At 31.4% G+C, this 18,460-nt stretch overlaps 2 protein-coding genes across 2 annotated transcripts; one reads left to right on the plus strand and one right to left on the minus strand.

The window, feature by feature from the left end:
* The first annotated feature begins 10,068 nt into the window (after positions 1 to 10,068).
* Positions 10,069 to 12,142, plus strand: LOC140976318 (protein MKS1-like). Its single transcript, XM_073440393.1, has 2 exons — positions 10,069 to 11,681; positions 12,070 to 12,142. Exon 1 carries the CDS (start codon positions 10,232 to 10,234, stop codon positions 10,928 to 10,930), a length of 699 nt encoding a protein of 232 aa, XP_073296494.1. The 5' UTR covers positions 10,069 to 10,231; the 3' UTR covers positions 10,931 to 11,681; positions 12,070 to 12,142.
* A 1,546-nt stretch (positions 12,143 to 13,688) lies between these two features.
* On the minus strand, positions 13,689 to 17,527 carry LOC140976319 (uncharacterized). Its single transcript, XM_073440394.1, has 6 exons — positions 15,481 to 17,527; positions 15,296 to 15,386; positions 15,053 to 15,210; positions 14,833 to 14,967; positions 14,648 to 14,741; positions 13,689 to 14,503 (listed from the first exon to the last, which is right to left on the minus strand). Exons 1-6 carry the CDS (start codon positions 16,345 to 16,347, stop codon positions 13,941 to 13,943), a joined length of 1,908 nt encoding a protein of 635 aa, XP_073296495.1. The 5' UTR covers positions 16,348 to 17,527; the 3' UTR covers positions 13,689 to 13,940.
* Positions 17,528 to 18,460: the final 933 nt, after the last annotated feature.

Raw genomic sequence — 18,460 nt, forward strand, 5'->3', positions numbered from 1 at the left:
CATTTACACAGTGACATATTAAGATATTTTTCTGTGGCAAAGTTGCTTTCCGAAACCCACGTCTTTCACATTTTTTACTTTTTAAGTCCTCGTGCATGTATTTAGTTCTTATGGACCACTTTATTTAATGGAAAAACGATGCATTTTGTCAAAACCGTGTCAAATTTTTTGGGTGGCGGTAGAAAAGGAAAATCGCTTCATGATTCGTTCATATGGGAGAATTTCACTTGTAAATAAGTGCGTCGTTTGTATTGTAATATCATTTAAGTCCATGACTTTCCACATTCGCCGTATAAAACGGTCGAACGGATTCAAAAAAGTGATGGGCATGACGTTATACAGCACAAAATGTGTAGACGCATGCTAATGGCTTTCCACATGCATATGCCAATAGAAATCCGACAACACTGCTAATCATATCTGTGATGAAACTTAAATAACACGTAAGTTCAATTGTGAAACACATGCACTTTAGTCGGACAATTAAGCACCTTAATCCCCTTTATCTTGACTCCTTCAAATCAAGAAAACAGAAGTCATACCTCATTTTTGTTTCGCAACACCGGCCAGCATTATTACGAGTGAATGATAGTAATGGAGAAGGTGCCAAGACTTTGATTTGAAGGTGCCAAGACTTTCTGTTCATTGAACATGTCGGACACTAGTAGAATTTCTTTGATTTATTTCGCGTATTCAATGAAGTAATAGGTAGCTAATTGCCGAAGTAGACGCACGTGAAGTAATAGGTAACCATTTTACTTCGCATTATCACCGAAGTCGTATCCAAGAAATTAGCGAAGTCTTTGACCGGAATTAGACTGATGCCGAAGTAAAACAACGTCTTCTACATCGTCAATTTCGTAAAGTGCAGAAGTAATAGCTTATATATAACTGCATAGTTTATATAGAATGACGAAGTAAATGTGTTGTATAACTTCACAGGTTTTGTATTTTTGTGAAGTAATTGATAAGAACGACTGAAGTGTTATGGAACTAAATTAGCGACGGTTTCCAATTAGCGATGGAAGCATTTTGATAATCGGATGGAAGCATGCATGGATGGCCTAAGAATCAACAGCAAAAGTTTGCAAGACATGTAATATGCACATTTCATCGTGCTAGCATAAAAGCACGTGCGTCCGGACGTGAACCCATATTCTAAATAACTAAAAAATAAATTAATAATAAAATATTTTTTACTCTTTGCATAACGTGATCCAATCCATCAAACAACATTTCGTTCGGAATAAGATAGATCAAAAGAAATTATAAGAATTTGGAATAATGATTTATTAGATTAAATACTAAATTGAACTAACATAACAATACATACAATGATATGAAATGATTTGAAATGATTAAGCAAGATAAGATTGTAAATAGAATTATATGAATATATTTTAATTAATTAAGCTTTAATATATGATGTTGATATTTATCTACTCATTACATCACTTAATTGATAAATATGTTCCTAAAATTTAAAAATTACATCTTGAAAATCTAAAATAGTACTTACTTATAATTTTGTAATAATTAAGAACACTTGACAACAATTTTTTATTTTAATTTATATTTTAAACTATAACTACGTAAATATCGTAAATTCAAATCTTTCAAAAACCTACATGTTGTTAGTCAACAAATTATATAAAAAAATAATAAAACATTACATTAACTACAGAAAGCCTATAGACACAAATTGTATTTTGAGGAGAAAAAAATATATATATTTAAACACAAGACTTGAAAATAAAATAAATAAATACTCCATTCACCCCTTCTAGGGATGACAATGGGGTGGGGTGGGGCGGATATGGGGATAGTAAGTTCATATCCACCCGAACTACTTCGGAGATTTTAAAAAACCCGATAACGAACCCCAACTCAAAAAATCGGGGATCTCATCCCCGTTTCGGGTTTTCCCCGCATGGTCCCAGACCCGTGGGGAAAATTGTCATCCTTAACTCCTTCTTTGCCCTAAATTTATTTGTTTAAAGCATTGAGCTAAAAAAAACTTCATTTCCAATAATTTTATTAAAGAATAGGTCTCTTGTGAGACGGTCTCACGAATTTTTATCTGTGAGACGGGTCAATCCTACCGATATTCACAATAAAAAGTAATACTCTTAGCATAAAAAGTAACATTTTTTCATGGATGACCCAAATAAGAGATCTGTATCACAAAATACGACTCGTGAGACCGTCTCACACAAGTTTTACCCTTTATTAAATAGAGATTCATTTCCTTAAATTAATAATTGAAATACCACTATTCTATCTAAGAAAAGAAAAAAAATACCACCACTCTAAATTAATCTTCAGTGTCATGTATCATCATAATCATTATCCCCTCATTTTTTTAGAATTACATTTGTTAAGGTTCGAAGGTATTAATAGAAAATTTGAATTCGTTTTCACTATATATTTATATTTTAAGATTTTTTTTATAATCGTTTAAAAAGTAAAATCATGTACACTATTAATGAATTCTATATATATTAGAAATTAAAAAGTTAGTAAATTTGAATTAGAATAAAATATAATTACTTAAGTATAATAATATTTTCCAATTCAATTGATTATTATTAGAAGGTTATGAATAAATTAGATTCATACCGCGTCTAACTTCTTCAACTTTATCCTTTTTTTTGTTAATTAAAAACAATAAAATTTAACATCACAAAATGGTGAGACGTGATGTAATAAATAATAACGAGATAGTAATGACAATGGATAATCAATTTTTTTAATTATTAATCGGAAAAGTCAAATTGCGACTTATGATAATAAGAAATATTTTAGAGGTGCCAGATGAATGATGATAATGTCATATTTATAATGGTCTAATTTTCTTTTTTTCATATTTTAAAATTTATTATATCATATTAATTTAAGTGATATAATTGTCATAACTTAATTGTTTTACAATTTTAAATAGATAAAATTATCTATTCCTCTATACAAATTCAAAGGCCTCGATAGAAATTTAGAATTTTAACTTAAAATATAGAAAATTAATTATAGACTATTTTCTCCCTCTCATTTAAATTCTAATTTGTATATATTATTTGCACAACTGGTGATTCTCATTACACCAACATAACTTCCAATTTAGTTATGGTAACGTTATACTAAAAATTATTTTATTTATTATCAAAATTAGTGGGAAAAACTAATGAAAAAATTGATTGATTTTCTACATATTTCTTTCTCATTTTAGCAATTATACAACAATATTTTTCTAGTATTATATCATCTGATGTATGTGGATGAACATTCATTTGTCCACTCTTTTATAGGTACTTCTAATTCAAATTTATTACTCTTTTGATTAATATGATTTAAATTCACAATTAAATTTAGGTTTATTTTGTTTATGCATTTAGAAATTAATAGTTTGACAAAATAAATTTAAAATTTTGATTATATATATATATATATATATATAGTTTTTTGAAGGTTTTTTTAAAAATACAATTAAATTAAATTTATTTTTAATAATTCATTGAATGTATTCAAATGATAGTGAAATAACACAATAAATAACGTAATTAATTTAAGTTAGAATTTAAATGAAAGTCCAAGAAAATTATTAAAATGAAAAAAATAATTGATATTAATATTAAATAAATTTAATAGTATGTTTTTTAAAAATTAGCTCAAACATTTAAGAACATATATATGACTTATTTGCTACATACAAACTAAAATATAAATATAACTCAACTTTATTTCTCACGCTTATTTACAACAATTACAAAACTTTTCTATCATCCACACATTTAATGAAATAATTTTTTTAAAAAATGAAATATGAATTAATTAAATATTAATATAATGAAAGAAAGACAAGGGAAGAAAGTCAAAAACACAAAATCATAACCATAAAATGTTGTTAATTAGTATAAATTATTAATTAATAGACTAAATGTGAAATTACAACATATGTTAATTAATAATAGAAATAAGTAAACATATGAAGGGTAATCTAACAAATATATTCTAAATAATCTAACAAATATATTCTAAATTATTTATGGTAAAAGTTTTTTACAAGAAATTTTAATTATTAATAAATTAATTTGATAACCGAGTAAATGTCTTTATTACGACAATATTTGAAAGTTTATTCTTGCATCATCGGTAAAATATTAGCCCTTGTGTCATCAACATATGACAAAAACTTTTGTGAGACGGTCTCACGGGTTGATTTTGTGAGACGGATCTCTTATTTGTGTCATCCATGAAAAAATATTACTTTTATGTTAAAAGTATTACTTTTTATTGTGAATATCGATAGGATTGACCCGTCTCACAGATAAAGATTCGTGAGACCGTCTCACAAGAGACATACTATCAACATATAGGTTAGTCTATGTTATATCGAAATTGTTTCTCCCTTATTCCAATATCATTAGGTAATGTGAGCCTATCACATTTTTATGAAAATTGACGTATATATTGATGATCTAATGACTGATATTTGACCACCTCATGGTGAAAGAAATACTCTAAGCATAGCATAGAATAATCTCATAATTTTTGTGCTCTTCCACGGATTAGTTTATGCTACATTGGGAGTGTTTTTCCTCCTATTCTAATATCATTAGATTATGTGAGTTTCTCAAATTTCTTTGAAAGTTGATATATATGTTGATGATCTAAAAACTAATAATAAATAACATCGCAAGAGAAAAAATATTCCAAATATAGCATAAATTAACCCAAAATTATGTATCAAAATTATTGAAGGATTTTCAAAGCTCCGCAACTACATAGATGAACATCAATGGATTATAGAAACATTTTTAAGTTCACACCTAATTGTCTGATGTTCTCAAGCATCAGAGCATCGTTTACGAAAATAATTCGTTTTTAGAAATACTATATAAAAGTATAGATATATACTATAGGAATAATGATTAAAGAATATAAACCCCCACATTTTTTTTTTTATAGAAAACCCCAGTATTATATATATATTCAAGCGTGAAATATTAAAATTAGTAAGTATGACCGTTTAAATAATTACTTAAAATTATCGATATAATGAATATATTTAATTACTATATAAAAATTATATTATTTGATATCATATTCAAATAAGGATAACAATTTGCAGTCAAATTGAATTATTTATCATTGCATTCGATATATTGATTGAATGAGATTGCTATTAATAAAAATAAAAAAATATTAAAGAATCATATAATATTTTTATATCAAAATTTTGAAGAATAAATAAATATTTTTCAAAATATAAAAAATATCCTTTATTAGATAAAAAAATATATTCAAAATTTTAATTAATTTTTTAACATTTTAAAAATATTTATACTAAAGTTCAAATTAAATAAAAATAATAAGAATAATACTAATAAAAAATAATAATAATATCAATGTATGAACAGTCAATATACCAAAAATTCACAATGACGTTTTTCAACTAAAAGTTGAAAAGCATGATATTATATAAAAAATNTTTTTCAACTAAAAGTTGAAAAGCATGATATTATATAAAAAAATTTTGGTTTATTTAATATTTTAAGTGAGCATGAAGAACTAAATATATAAAATTAACACAAAAATCATAATCGAAATTAAATAAAATAATACGATCAATGCAAACATTTAAGACATTGTTATTCACACTCGACTTTTTTTTTTAAAATACACTTTATATTTTTTTCTTTACTCTAAAATATTTAATGTGTCATCAAATAATTTTTTTAATATATTGTATATAAACATATAATTTTTTTATATTTTTTATTTTATTAAATATATGAAATATTAAAACCAATTCCCAAAAATACTTATAAGATTGTCTCCTTTGTTAGATGGATCTTATACCTAACCAACTCATGAAAATTATTTTTTTATGTCAAAATTATTATTTTTCACTCAATATATGAATTGAGTCGACTCTTCTTATGTGTATATATTTGTGAAACATCTCACATAAGACAAACTCAAATTAATTTAAGTAAATTTATTTTTTTCTACCTTGAATAATTTTTCGTAAATATGTTGACAAACAGTTTAATTAGACTATTAATTTTTAAATTTTGTTAAGTATTGTAACACATTATTATTAAATAATAATGCTTTTAATATTTTTTTTCTTCAAAAATATATTGTAGAAAATTTTAAGATAGTTTCTTTTTTTTACATAATTATTTTTTGTTAGAATGAAACGATTATCATTAGGCCAAAATTTATTGTTATTATCCAAGAAACAACTTTATTTATTTATAATTGTGGCAGTGCAGAGTATACCGACTTGTGTGCTAATGGGTTGGGTTACTAAGCCTATGAGCTCGGAAAGATGCATGTCTATCTGTTGGTGTTATCTCATATTTTTTATAGATAAGTCTTACCATTCCCCTACTGTCTGCCATATCCCCAGCAGAGATAGTGTTACCTGTTAAGATCTGACGTTACTCTTTTACAGCCAACCTACCAACCAGATCAAGCGATGCGATGTCAGCAACTTGAAGCACGAGAACTTCTCAAGAGGTCATTCATCTCAGTGCTACTCTCATTCATCCATGCTTAACCTAATATTCCTAAACCGGAGACTTGAACTCACGACCTCGTTCTGATATCAATTGTTAGGATCACATGCTTACCATTATGCCTAAAGCTATAAATGTTAGCCAAAAAGTAACTTTATTTTCTTATACGTCTGGCATTGTAGAGTGCATCACACCTATTTGGGTGCTAATGGGTCGGATTTTTAGGCCCATTAGTTCGGGACGTGTATGTCTATCTGCTATTGATGTCTCATATACCTTAGAGATCGTTTTACCATTTTCTTACCGCCGGTCATGTTTCCAACAGAGACAGTATTACCCGTAAAGATTTAGCGTCATTCTTTTACGGTCAATCTAATCAACCAGATCAAGAGGCGTAACATCGACATTTTGAAGCATGAAAACTTCCCATAAGGTCATTCATCTCAATTCTACTCTCAATCATCCACACTTAACCCAATAAGTTCTAACTAAATAATAATAATATCGATGTATAGACCATCAATATACCAAAAAGTCACGATTCCATTCTTCACTAAAAAATTGAAAAACACAGCGTTACATAAAAAATTTATAATTTATTTTATATTTTAGAGAGCATGAAGAACTTAATATATTAAAGTAACACAAAATATAAAATCGTAACCGAAATTAAATAAATGATACGATCAATGCAGATATCTAAAAAAATATATATTACACTTAATATTTCTTTCTTTACTCTAAAATGCTTAATATGTCCTCAAATTATTTTTAAAAATATTGATATAAACATATAATATCTTTTATATTTTTTTATTAAATATAGAAAATATTTCATAAAAACTCTAATGAGACCGTCTCATTAGTCAATTTTAAGACAAATATTCTATCCGACCGACTCATGAAAAATATTATTTTATGTCAAAATTATTATTTTTTACTCAAAATATAGACCGAGTCAACTCGTCCCATAAATATAGATTTATTAAACCGTCTCACATGAGAATTACTCAAACTAATTTAGGTAAATTTATTTTTCTACTTGAGATAATTTTTCCTAAATATGTTGACAAATAGCTTAATTAGATTATTGATTTCTAACATTTTTTTTAAGTATCGTAACATACTATTGTTGTGAAACCCCGATTTTTTTTTTCAGGATATAAGAATTTTGATGATAAGTCTAATTTTGGGATAAATAAACCAAGATTTAAGATTTGATATGATACTGATACCAGATAAAGATATGAGATTTGATATGATACTGATACCAGATAAAGATCAAGCAAGAGGATAATATGATCCATACATTTCAAAAATTTGGAATATTTAATTAGGATTTTCGAAATTATGGAGATAGGAAAAATTCTGCACGATAAAAAAATACATGCATGGGAAAATTTAAGAGTTTGCCTACCAGAATTTTAGGAAAAATCAAGAGTATTATTTTTGGGATAATTTACCATAAATTCGAAATTACTAAAGGAGATTTTTGGGATTTATGAGCAAGGATTTAATTGTGTTGGAAAATAAAAGATCTACCGAATATTGAGAATTAGACGCGAAATTCAAAATTTTACAGGCTTGTATAGGATAATATTTCGAAAATATATCAAAGGAATGGATATACAGATTTCGAAATTATCCAGTATCATGGATAAGATATGATAATTATCTTAGATTTAAAGTTTGATTCAAAGTTCAAACGCGAGAATAATAACGATCAGGATAGCAGCCAACCCCTATAAATAAGAGAGTCATGCCATTAGAAATTCACACCTCCACATTTTCGAATTTCTTCTCTAGTTCTCCCTAGGAGTTTTAGAGACTTTCCTCTCTTGGTGTGCTGAGTATCGAAGCTCTGCAGCAGTCCAGATCCAGGCTCGGTTTCGAAATCATATCATCACCAGTTCTTTTTTCGAATTATTCAAGGTAAGTGGGTTTTTGTTATACTATAATTTGCACACTTCTCCTTCGTAAGTGCGTTTTTGTTATGTATATGTTCTTTCGTAAGTGAGTTTTTGTTTGCCATACTCGTTCTTTGAAGTGGGCTTGCGTTTAAAAAAATTATAATTTGTGTACGAATCTCCCTTCAGTTTTTGAAAGTTCGTTCGACCATAATTTCTTGTTCATGATATATTTTCTTCAAGATTTGTCGAGTTATTATGTTCAAAGCACTGTTATGATTTGATTGGACATGAGAATGGATTTCCGAACTATGACCCTTATACGGTGGGATGGTAACCGTTGTACGGCCTCACTCCATAAAGGATTAACATATTGGACATGACCTCACTCCTTAGAGGATAAACATATTGGAGACTGATATCAGGAAACCATGGAAATGAGATGACTTTCAGTGCTAAACAAGTATGCTATACGAGTATGATATGTGATGACATGTTATGATTATGAAGTATGAATATTCGTTATTATTCAATTTATGATATGCTATGTAAAATTTGAGTTCAAGTATATGTATATTTTGCTTTATGTCTCGAACGGCCCCTACTTTATGAGTATTTTTCAAAATACTCACCCCTTACTTCCTCTCCACCCAGGTAAGAACGAAGAGCAAATGGATGAAGAAGAACAGGATCAATTTTGGGGATGGTAGAAGATCTCGAGTTATTACAGAAGTTTTAAAGCTTAGTTTATGTTTATCGCTTCTGCACTATTAAAACATTTTTTTAATCAGTTTATTTTTGTATTTAAGTTGTAAAGACGATTCTTTTGTTGATTATGAGAAATAAACTGATTTTGGTATATACTGTACTGCAAGGCTTGTTGTTTGACGATTATGTGATTGCTGAGCAACGCCGGTGTCGACTAACCCCGATCTCGGGCGTGACAATTGTAAAATAATAACTTTGTTAGTATTTTTTCTTCAAAAATACATTATATTAAATTTTAAGATATTTCTTTCTTTTCAAATAATTTTTTTAATTTTTATTTATAATATTTATTTAATTTAATGAATTGTAAATATTTATATAATTTATATTTATTGTATGTCGTCATAGATTTAAGTTTTTTCGAATTAATTTATCTTTAGTAAAGTAATAAATATTTGTATTATCTTTTATTGTAATTATTATTTTAATCATATATATAAATATGTTAATATATTGTGTTTAATACTATTTCAAAATCAATATATTTAAATAAATATATATAAAATAATGAAAAATATTAATATTTTATAAAAATTAATTAATTTCCAACTTGAAACCTTATTAAATATATTTTAATTGACATTTATTTTTTTTAGTATAAATTTTTTTTTGGCAAAAACCTATTATATTTCGTAACATATATATAAAATAATGAAAAATATTAATATTTTATAAAAATTAATTAATTTCCAACTTGAAACCTTATTAAATATAATTTTAATTGACATTTATTTTTTTTAGTATAAATTTTTTTTTTTGGCAAAAACCTATTATACTTCGCAACAACATTATATATATATATATATATAATATAAAATATATTATGTTTTAGAAAATAAAAATCTAAATTTATGTTAAAACTTTTAAAAAAGGTGGCTTTATTTTGATTTATTGTGGCCGGTGGCAATTGGTGACTTTGCTGGAGTTTCACACTGTTCCCTTCTTTTCAGATGACAGCGATATTTCACAATGATTCTCTGATCTCGCGCTAAGCGACGACGCTGATTTCTTTGAATCCAGCTTAAATCGTAGTTGATGGATCCTCCGGAGGTTTTCTACGCCAGCGCAGGCTGCGGTAACAGGCCACCTCCCAGAAAGGAGCTGCAGGGCCCTCGCCCCGCCGTACTCAAAGTCAACAAAGACTCTCACAAGATCAGAAAACCGCCTGTTCCGCCGCCAGCCCACAGCCAAGCACCGCAAGGACCTTCTCTTCCGGAAGACCGGCAGCCGGTCATAATATACGCAGTTTCTCCCAAAGTCATACACACCACCGTCACCGACTTCATGAAATTGGTCCAGCGCCTAACCGGGAACGCTTACTCAGCCTCAAATTCCGGTGGAGCACATGGGGACCTCTCCCCGGCTGCTCGAATAGCTTCCATAGAGCAAACAAGCGCATCTCCTAAAGATAGAGAAATAATCACTGCTAACAGCTGTAATCCTACTGGTGTTGATGATATCATGTGTCATATTCTTGAAAGTGCCGACGTTGAAGTGGGTCCAGTTCCCGGAATAATATCTCCGGCGCCGGAAGCTCTGCAACCTATATTGCCTGGATTTTTCTCTCCTGCAGCGGACCCATTTTCGATGATGGGTTACAATAACATGTTCGTACCTAGTCCATCGACACTGTTTTCTGCTCCAATGGTGTCTCCATCGGCGCTGTTTTCTGCTCCAATGGTGTCTCCTTCGCCATCTTCTTGCGATCTCTTCAATCCATTCTTTGACTTTTAGACAAGTGAATTGTCTCTGTCCCACTCTTCTTTATTTATTTGTTTATTTATTTATTTTGATTATTACTTTGATGTAATTTAGCATAGTTTTCTTGATCAAGAAAGTGGGATAGTGAAATATTTGGGAATTGGGAGCATGTATACTGCTTGGAGCTGACTCTTGATTAGGGAGGAAAAATGAATCTCGAAATTGTTAAGCTGGAAATGTTTTCAATTGTATTTAACGAATTGTTAAATTTGCAGTTTAGTTGGAATTATAATCGTAAAGATTCTATTCTATTCTATTCTTAATATGATCACATCATTGTCTCTGAATCATATGCCATTTTTGAACTGGTATTGGGAGATAGAATCTGTATGTTCACCTGTCCTAATGTTTACAATGGAAGAATTTGTACTTGTTGGAAGACTATGTCTTGATTAAAGTACGTGGCTTAAAACAAGATGATAATGTTGGAGGCTAAAATTTCTTGAATCAGACACTTGTCATTTATCAGAAGCTATATCTTACGGTAACGGTACAACTCAAATTTTTTCTAACCACACAGTACCTCAGAAAACCATGTTGTTGCGCCAGTGGGTACAATTGTTGATCCTAGAAAACTTAATACCGCTTATGAAATGTTGGAAATGTTTTAGGTTATGGCCTATAAAGGTGCTACATGTGAGACAGTGAAAGAATTCACTAGTCAAGTCAAGTAGAACATTAAGCATGCAAGATAAGGAATATGGACTGTCTACATTGTGGAGAGGTATATATCCAGTAGATGCATAGATTAGTATTACTGTTACATCATATGATCTGATCTAAACTAATTGTCGGTTGTCATGGCGGGCCACAATATTGAATCTGGTGTTTGTGAACTGGAGTTAGTCTTCATTCTCCATTTATGAACCATCCCTTTTGCAACATATACTTATTTTTGTTCCTGGTTAGCGTTATATTCAACAGCATGATTCATGTGCTCTATCATTTAGTTTCCAATAATACTCATAAAAAATCTAGTATATGAGTATGAGTTAATCATTCAAGTAACATGAACAAAACCTTGGTAAAAGCCTTACATTCTGTGATCACGTTTTGGAGAGATATACTAGCAGTTTTCCAATGCACACTAGCCTGTACCACTTCTGATGCAGGAGCAAAATCACCATTGAAACGTGGCATGTGTTTCTTCTCAACTGAAATCACAATTGGAAATTTGATCTTCACAGTCAAGTGAAACTTGGGTTCGAATCTGAAGGAGAACACCACCACAATATTATTCACATGTGTGGATCACACATGTGGTAGTTCTCTAGAAGATTGTAGAAAGATCAGAGTCTAACAAACTAACAGATTTTATTCCTTTTTTGTTATTTTGTTAATTATATTTGTTTCCTTCAGTCTTGTATTTAAATACACCCATGTAATCTCTGTTACGTAATGAAAGGAAATTATCTCAAATATTCTCTTATTGACTTCTGCTGCCAGTTTTCTATCTTTCACCAATGCGGTTTTGTCCTGCAAGCATTAACCTTCTTGTGTACCAGCCAGTTTTCTTGTTCCACTGTCTTTTTCTAGCTCCTTGAGCTTGTAGGAGTGACGAAATTGGGAATTCGAAGTGTTGTGATATGGTATGGGCAAATTTGATAGCTTAGTTCTAGGCAGGCGTCAGGGAGCTTGATCCAATGTACATGGAATAATTTTGATCTCCAGGTTGAGAACAAGTCAAATTATGTGGTGTTTGATCGATTTGTGGGATTGAAAGGTCTAAAGCATTGGTTCTACTGCCTTTTCTTGTAGTATTTTGAACCTCAGGTGCAGTCGTTACTTATCAGAAGTTGGGTGAGGTTAGACTCATTATGGGAAGCTTTCTCGACATCTATCATTTCATTTAAAAGCACCAAACCCGAAACTTTGTTCAGGAGAAATCGATATTCTTGCCACTCAATCAATGATAATTGGTAACGAATCTGCTGCTTTTGAAGACCAAGAATCCGGCTTCTGTCAGATCCAGAGCTCCACGTTATCAATTTTTGCATGCACCCTCGGCTCTCAACCATCAATATGCACATTCCACCACCAAGGTTATGCTGGATGTCCCATAGAAATTCAATAGGGAAAACACAGATATCAAGTCAACAGAGTTGTCGGAACCATAGTTTTCAAAATCAGACAGTTAAACGGGAGAAGTGAACCGGGTGATACTCTGGTCCGAGTTGTTTAATTAACTGGATTGTCAATTGTCATTGTCCCATAAAATACCCAAAAATATTAATGGGCTTTTATTCAAACCGGTGGTCTAATTAGTAAAATTTCCGGGGTTATTTCATATTAAAAATTTAGTCAAATATTAGTAAATATAAGGGAATATTTAAGGAATTAACTCTCAAGGAGAAAATTTCTACAAGTGTTAGAGAAATGTGTCATCCGTATACTACATTGTTTTCAAATGGTATTTATGGTTTATAACAATTTAAGTTAATCATTTTGATATTGTAGATGGATACTAAGTGTTTACTATAAGTCGATGTCGTGCAATCGCGGGCCGTTTCGCGACAAGTTAAAGTTATGTCATGACTAATATATTGTGTTCAAATGTTATTTTTTTGTTCTTGGAATGGGATGTTGGCCTCTACTTTGTTTGTCTATGATACAGATAATCAAGTGGACCAAGTGTATATGTACCTATTTAGACGAAGGTACTCCGGCTTTGCAGAATTTTAGGAAGGCCCCCGCATGAATAATTTTGTCAAAGGTGGATATTTTTATAANAAAAAAAAAAAAAAAAAAACTGAACAGCTTATTGTTTCCCTGACCTAAAAGTACAATGACCAAGAATCTTCATGGCCTTCTGCTTCTGCTGATACATAAATAAAATAACTGAAATGCAGAAGAACATTTTGAACAAACTTCCCAACAGGGGATCATACAAAACAATTCCATATTTATTCTGCAACTGATCTTCCCTCGATCAAAATTTGAACGGATGAACAGTAAGTCTCATTTTCGATGAAAATAATGACTCTTAAGTTCTAATCGGGAGTCCATAGTTGTGGAACGTCCTGATCGTGCCATCCCAATTGGCTGTCACGAAAACGAGACCCCATGTAGAGGATATCATTCTTGAGCTATGGTGCTCAACCTTGTGCTGATGAAGATGATGATCACCGTAGTCATTGCATGGCTTACAATTCTGCTCGCCGGAGGGAAAATCCCATGGTGGAAGTTTCTCTTCGGGCCATGTTATCGAGCCCTTGAACGAACCATCCATGGAAAACCAATTTGCTAGGGAGAACCGTTCCGAATCCCACAACCTTGATGGGGAACTTTGGTTATTCTTTGTTGCCAAACCTGAATTAGAACTGCCATGGTTTTGCTCTGTGTGGAACTCTGACCAGGGTATGACCACAGACACACCTTCGTAGAAAAAGTGCTCAAACGAACGAATAGATTTGGCTTGTTTCAATGTTTGGAAAGATAAATCATCACTGTTCCACATATAGATGCGGGAGTCCTCCCCCACGGATATTATGTGCCTTCCGTCAGATGTAAATGATGCCGACATCTGAGTACCAGATTTTGCCAAGCCTGTAATGATCAAGATTCACCGATCAAATCATACGTAAATATAAGACCGTGCTCCTGCGGCTATACTTCGCAGTAATAACGCAGCTCAATTTTTTAAATTATACACCGGCTCAAATATCATATATGTTTAAATGAGCTCTATACCTCTGTATTTTCGGACAACCTCAAGCCCATCAAGAATTCGAATCTTGGAGTCCTCTGATGTTATCATCACTCTTCGAGGGTCATCTTTAAGAAACTGAACACGAAAGATGCTTATGTATACTTAGCCGAGAACATGGACCGTAAAAAATGAATAATACCAGGAAATTGGAATTGGTGACACACACCTGGATGCCAGTAATTTTGTTGCCAGATGATTTCTTTCTTCCAAGAAAGTTTATCTCTGCATTTAGCAGCAACTCATCGTTCGCTGATGTTTCGTAGAAACAACACGTTCCGAAAATTGAACCAACTACAAAACCCTGTAAGAAGCAATGGGAAAAATTAACACAATTCGAAGGTAGAAAAATTCATTGGAATTCAGGATCAACGTACATAGCACCACACCTTTCCACTAGGCTGGTAGGATACTGCGGTCACGATGTCATGAGCATTTATCCAATCCTCAACTCTCCCACTCGTAACTCCCCAAATTCGAATTTTACCGTCTATCGAACCACTGACGAAGTAGTTCTCATCAACAGGATTGAATTGAACACAAGTCACTGAAAAAATTCAAGAATTTCTCAAGCAATGGAACATAATAAGTTTAAAAAATAGAAGAATCACTGAAGCATAGAAGATAATTACCATAATTGCTGTGATGGAAAACACCGAGGCAATCATCAGAGTCCACTCTCCACAATCGAACTGTTCTGTCCATTGATGACGATAGAAGATACTGCAATAAGGAAAAAAGAAAATAAGAAATCTTTATAAGATACAAATAAGATTAATATCAAGTACAACACTGGAACATCAGCTATTTCGCTTACATTAGAATTAGACCATGCAAGGTCCAAAACATCACTGCTATGTCCCCGGAAAGTCCGCACTGGCTTCTCTTCAATGAAGAATGTCTTTTCAGGGATGATGATTGATAAATGGCTCGACATTTTCTTAATAGAATCGGTCTTTTTGTCGACATCTTGGCTGCCAAATCTGCATTTCTCGGTATTGGAATCAACATCAAGAGAGCCAACACGCCAGATACGAACTAATCCATCTTCACCTGCACTAGCCAGGTATTGGCCATCAGGACTAAATTTCATGGTCCAAATTAGGCCATTATGAGCATTAATCTCTTGTCCGGCGTAGACAGCACTGCATTCCACACACCGCTTCCCGTTCTGTTTGATTCTAACTCGACTTGAGCTTCGTGAATCAGTAAATGTTTTAAACTCATTTGATGCTTTAACAGCTTGGCTTCTCTTCATCTTCTGTGTCAAGTGTCTCCACCACCTCATAGCTTTCTTCGTTCTATTATCCATGATTCCATCCTCTTCAACACTAGCCTGAATTTGATCCATATCACATTGTTTAACAGATTCAATGTTTGCATCGGTCTCTTCAAGATCATCCAACCAATCCTGGTCGGAATAATCCACTGAAAAACTTGCTTCGCTATTCGATCTTCGTGCTTCAAACGGTAAATTTTCAACAACCCTGAAATCGAATAATCCACAAGAACTCGAAACGGCTCCACTAGATTCAGTAACCCTTTCCAACCCCATTGCCTCAGATTCATCCAAAGCACTAGAACTCTCTACAAATCCCATTTTCCATAAGAATTTTTCCCTTCTTTCCTTAACACTCAGCGGCTTCCCCAACCAAATATCATACTCCGACTTCTCACAGGCCATTTCTTCTTTTTCAGAAAAGCTACCCTTTCGTGAAATCAAGAATCCTACATCAAACAAGTAAACTATCCTCCCAAACTGAATGGGTCCACCCTTTATAAATGAACTCAAATACCCAATTTCACGGGCCTAGTTTCGCTCCCTAAACCATGCAAAACAGGGGGATAACCCACAGTAAGGTACATATTATACTGAAATAAGTAAGTCTTTATACTTGGTACCACACTAAACCCAACATCAAAAGATTCCAAATTAAGCTAATTTGGTGTGCCAACAAATCATTAAGCAATAAAATAATGGGAAACCAATGGAAAGCAGAGAGACCCGAGGAATTGAAATGGTTGAAAATTTGGTAGTGCACCTAGTAAAATAAATAGCAAATCTTCACAGTATCACCGTCCATTCCTTGATTATGGCTCCAAAACTCTAAATAACACTAATATTAACGCATAAACAAAACAAAGCAGCCCCCACCACAAAAGCCGAAAACTCCTCCAAGTTCTTTGTACCTTGACTAGCCAAATGTTTCAAGCTTAAGGAAAGCAATCTTTGGTTTAAAATAAGTGTACAAAAATATTCAACCTTCACAATAAACAATCCACAAAAGATTGAAAATTCAACAAATGGGCATTGAGATCTGTGAATCGTGAAGTGGTATTTTGGGGATTTTAGGATTACACTAGTGGCGAAACACTACAATGCTTCCGCTATATATATACGCGCGCGCGCGCGCGCATTATACGGAGGAGCAACACGATCCTAAGTCAAATTTCCCCCACGTACGAAGCCCGATGCACCCCCCAAGTTTAGCAAACTAGCTGTAAAAACCACATAGAAATGGCGGTTCATAAACAAAACCCAGTGAGATAAACCAATAAAATTTCAATGTTGCAGCACACATGAACTGGATTGCAAAATCAAGAAACGAAAATTTCGAAAGATGGGAATTTTAAAAGGTGGTTTATTTTTTGGCATTGTGTGTTGGGTAGAAATTTATAATTAATATTATTGCTAAAAGGAATCAAAGATCATTATTGTGGGAAAATATTACCTTTTGAAAATCATAAATGCGTTTATATATATTTTAGAGCAATAATTGGTTGTTAGAAGAATTGCGGAAAATTGATGTCAAATATCGAAAAAGCAAAATTGAAGGTTGGACAGATGCAGGATTACAGGCTGTTCATTCGTTGGGTGTTTGTTTTCATACAAACAAGTCTGTGGACACTGTGACAATCATTGCATTATATCATAAATTTTTTTCAAAAAAATCCAATTTTATATTTAATTATGAAAAAATATATATAGAAATAGGATTTTTGACCAAATATAAACAGTTACCCATATATCTAATTTTCTGGATATGTGAATTAGTACTCAAGAAAAAAATTCAAAATCTTTTTAGGAGCGTATTCATTGCAGAGATTTGCTAATTTTTTTAAATACCATACTTTCGTGGAGTCGATAGATTTCTATTTACTTTGCAAAATCTAATAAATTTTTAAAGAATTTCACATAATCTTGTAGCCCCATTAATTTTTTAATTTATTATTATGATTTTTAAAAATTTATTTGAAATATTTGTAATTAGGGTAACTTTATAAAATTTTAATATATTTAATATATTATAGTTATTTTTATATATGTGTGTCGATAAACTTCTAAAATATGTATCAATCACACACATTTATAAATAATACTAGTAACCGTGACACACGCGTTGCGTGTGTCCTGAATACATGTGACTAATATATTAAATATTCATAATATTACAACATAATGACGTCACAACATAATGAAGAGAGTTTATTTTTCACAGTGGTTGGTTTGGAGAAGAAATAATATTATTTTTCACGTTAGCAGTTTCCTTATGACGGTGAATATAATATTATTTGTTAAGAAAAATATAATATAAAAAATAAGAAAGGATAAAATAGGAAAAAAATTCGGTGTCCTAATAGAGCGGTTATTATTAGGGGCTCAACTATAATAAAATAGTAAATGGTAAATATAAAAAATTAAAAAGGGTAAAACGGGAAAGAAAGTTGGTGTCCTCATAGAGCGGTTATTATTAGGGCCTCATACTTAATATAATAGTATAGATATAGATATATAT

This window comes from Primulina huaijiensis, chromosome 5, assembly GCF_012295235.1.
Source record: "Primulina huaijiensis isolate GDHJ02 chromosome 5, ASM1229523v2, whole genome shotgun sequence".
Taxonomy (NCBI): Eukaryota; Viridiplantae; Streptophyta; class Magnoliopsida; order Lamiales; family Gesneriaceae; genus Primulina; species Primulina huaijiensis.

Excerpts from the sequence above, each read along its gene's own strand:
- LOC140976318 (XM_073440393.1), top strand. The coding sequence starts at position 10,232 with ATGGATCCTCCGGAGGTTTTCTACGCCAGCGCAGGCTGCGGTAACAGG.
- LOC140976319 (XM_073440394.1), bottom strand. The coding sequence starts at position 16,347 with ATGGCCTGTGAGAAGTCGGAGTATGATATTTGGTTGGGGAAGCCGCTG. Across the intron at positions 15,211-15,295 it reads TTTCCATCACAGCAATTATG|TGACTTGTGTTCAATTCAAT; the intron begins GTAATTATCTTC and ends GAATTTTTTCAG. Across the intron at positions 14,968-15,052 it reads CCTACCAGCCTAGTGGAAAG|GGTTTTGTAGTTGGTTCAAT; the intron begins GTGTGGTGCTAT and ends TGCTTCTTACAG.